Source organism: Grammomys surdaster, unplaced genomic scaffold, assembly GCF_004785775.1.
Source record: "Grammomys surdaster isolate TR1022 unplaced genomic scaffold, NIH_TR_1.0 348, whole genome shotgun sequence".
In the NCBI taxonomy this organism is placed as follows: Eukaryota; Metazoa; Chordata; class Mammalia; order Rodentia; family Muridae; genus Grammomys; species Grammomys surdaster.
Genome location: NW_021604767.1, coordinates 2,316,494 through 2,318,995, shown reverse-complemented (window position 1 = coordinate 2,318,995; position 2,502 = coordinate 2,316,494). Strand labels below are relative to the sequence as shown.

General features: G+C 33.3%; 1 protein-coding gene across 1 annotated transcript in view; it reads right to left on the bottom strand.

The window, feature by feature from the left end:
* Window positions 1–229: 229 nt before the first annotated feature.
* Window positions 230–2,502, bottom strand: part of Nmbr (neuromedin B receptor) — an 11,283-nt gene continuing 9,010 nt past the window's right edge. The window contains exon 3 of the mRNA XM_028779256.1: window positions 230–1,534. Coding sequence (XP_028635089.1) covers window positions 1,133–1,534 — 402 coding nt within the window. The 3' untranslated portion in view covers window positions 230–1,132. The remainder of the gene's footprint in view (window positions 1,535–2,502) is intronic.

The window sequence follows — 2,502 nt, the reverse complement described above, 5'->3', positions numbered from 1 at the left end:
TCAAATGCTATAGGTAATTTGTTTACATTTATTTTTTAATTGCTGTGTCCAAATGGATATTTCATACCTTTAATGTAGGTTAGGGATGTTTAAAGGGAAGCTTAGTGTTCCAGAAACATCACCTGAACTCATTTAGAAGGAAATATGGCATGAATAAAATCAAGAATTAGACGTTTGGTATGGGCTTAAGAAATGGGCTTAAACTTTTAGAGTTTAATAAAGACAGTGCTTATATTTTGCTTACAAATGGAAAGATGTTTATTTTGAGAAAACTGTGATATCATGCAGAGAAAACAAATGCCTGAGATCCCATACACTTGTGAGTCAGCAGATGTAAGAGCAAATGGTCATCAGAATTATACAAATATTATCTATGCTGAAGCAGTTGATGTGTAATGAATTTAGGTGTTTACAAAAATCAACATGCAAACATATTAGTAATAGTATTGAAATTTAGAGCATACTATATTTGTTTTATATATACAAGGTGAGTCACATTCATATATCAATTTATAATTCATGATAAAATGCCATCATACCTTCCAATACAATATCAAGAACTTACAAACCTTTCTATAAATTATAATTATACAAAGAGCAATAAATATTAATGAACTATGATTAAGCTCCATTTTGGGATTTTTTTCAAATTAAGGTACACACACACACACACACACACACACACACACACATGTATATATACTAATTATGGATAAAATTTACTCAACAGAATGTTTTATTTTATTTCAAATAATGGGAGTTTGATTATTACCCCTCACTAGATTACAGGGTCATTATGGAAATGTTCTCTATGATTTAAGATAAAAGTAATTTAAAGTAAAGATGCCACATTTGCTTGTTGAAACACCTAAATCTCAAGGGAATTTTTAAACCAATGTTAGCAGGAGATATATGTGAGTTATGTGTGTGCAGTATAGATATGTATGGTGTAATGTAAAATTCTTCTATTCAGATAAAAGTATTTGCTTTGCACTTCAGTCAAACATGAGTTCCCCTGATGAATTAGCTAGAGATCAGTATAAATATGGAGATTTTTAGTTCTGCTTCGCTCATTAATAATGGAAAAGTTTCGAAAATGGTATTTTCCAAGAATCAATTCGATGGTCTCCAATCACAGTGCTACTTCTTGCTTTGTGCTGTGTCCATTGAGCAGGACAGAATTGGTCACCACATTCTTTGTGTTGCTTTTCAGAGAGGTCATTCTTACTGCTGAAGAGCTGAGGAGGTAGCTGGTGGACCTCTCAGGATAGGACTTCCGCCCGCAACAGAGCTGACTGTTGAAGTGCTTCCTGAAGCTTTCGCTGAGCAGGTAAAGAGCAAAGGGATTGACACAGGAATTGCTGAAGCTTAGAACACGGGCCACTAAGGTGACAATCATGTGTCCGAGAGAAGGATCGATCTCCTTGTAGTTGAAAGACCTATACAAGTAGAGGACGTGGTTGGGAAACCAGCAGAAGACAAAGCAGCCAACAAACACCAGAACAATCTTAGCCAGGCGTTTCCGTGTCTCCATCTGTGAAGAGCAGAAGATGGAGTCAGCCACAGCCATAACTCTTGTCACAGAATCAAGAAGGCTTATCCGGACCTTCTTGATCCCAAACGCAAGAACTGTTTCCTTACCTCATTACCTCATCAAAGTGATTGCTCTAACGGCTTGACCAGGACAATTTTGATTACCACTTCATTTTCTTCTGAAGATATTTAGTATTTAAACAAGATCAGATGATAAATTATAAATGACTATCTTAGTGTCAAAACAGTAATCTTAATGAATGCCTTAAAATATTTTCCTTTTACTTAAGATAGGACCATGTTAGTAAAATCATAAACTATTTTGTTTATATTAAACATATTAAATTAAATAAAATACACTCCAGTGTACATATTTTCCAAATATCATATATTTAAACGAGAAAAAAATGAGCTGATAAGATAATACTTATTTTTACTCTATATATCACTATCTATTTATCTCCCCTGCTCCTCTTTCTTACAAGTAGATAATAAAAAATCAAATAAATAGACATGGAGATTTAGGCCCCTGACATACAAAATAATTTTTTCCTGGGACTGAAGGGATGGCTCAAATCATATACTGCCAAACCTGACAGACTGAGTTCAATAGTCATGACCCACATGGTAGAAGAAGAATAGTAACTCCAGGAAATTGTCCTCAAGTTGTTATACACACATTATAGCATGCATACATACACACATGTTTACACACACAAAAATAGGTAGGTGATAGATACATAGATGATAGTTATATGGATGGATGGACAGCTATAGAAGATAGATAGATACTTAGAGTTATAAATAATAAATTATATAAATGGGTGGATAGCTATAGATAAGAGAAACATACATAAATACATACATACATACACAATACATAGATAAATGATAGAAAGATAGACAGACAATAAATAGATACATAGATAGATAGATAGATAGATAGATAGATAGATAGATAGATAGATA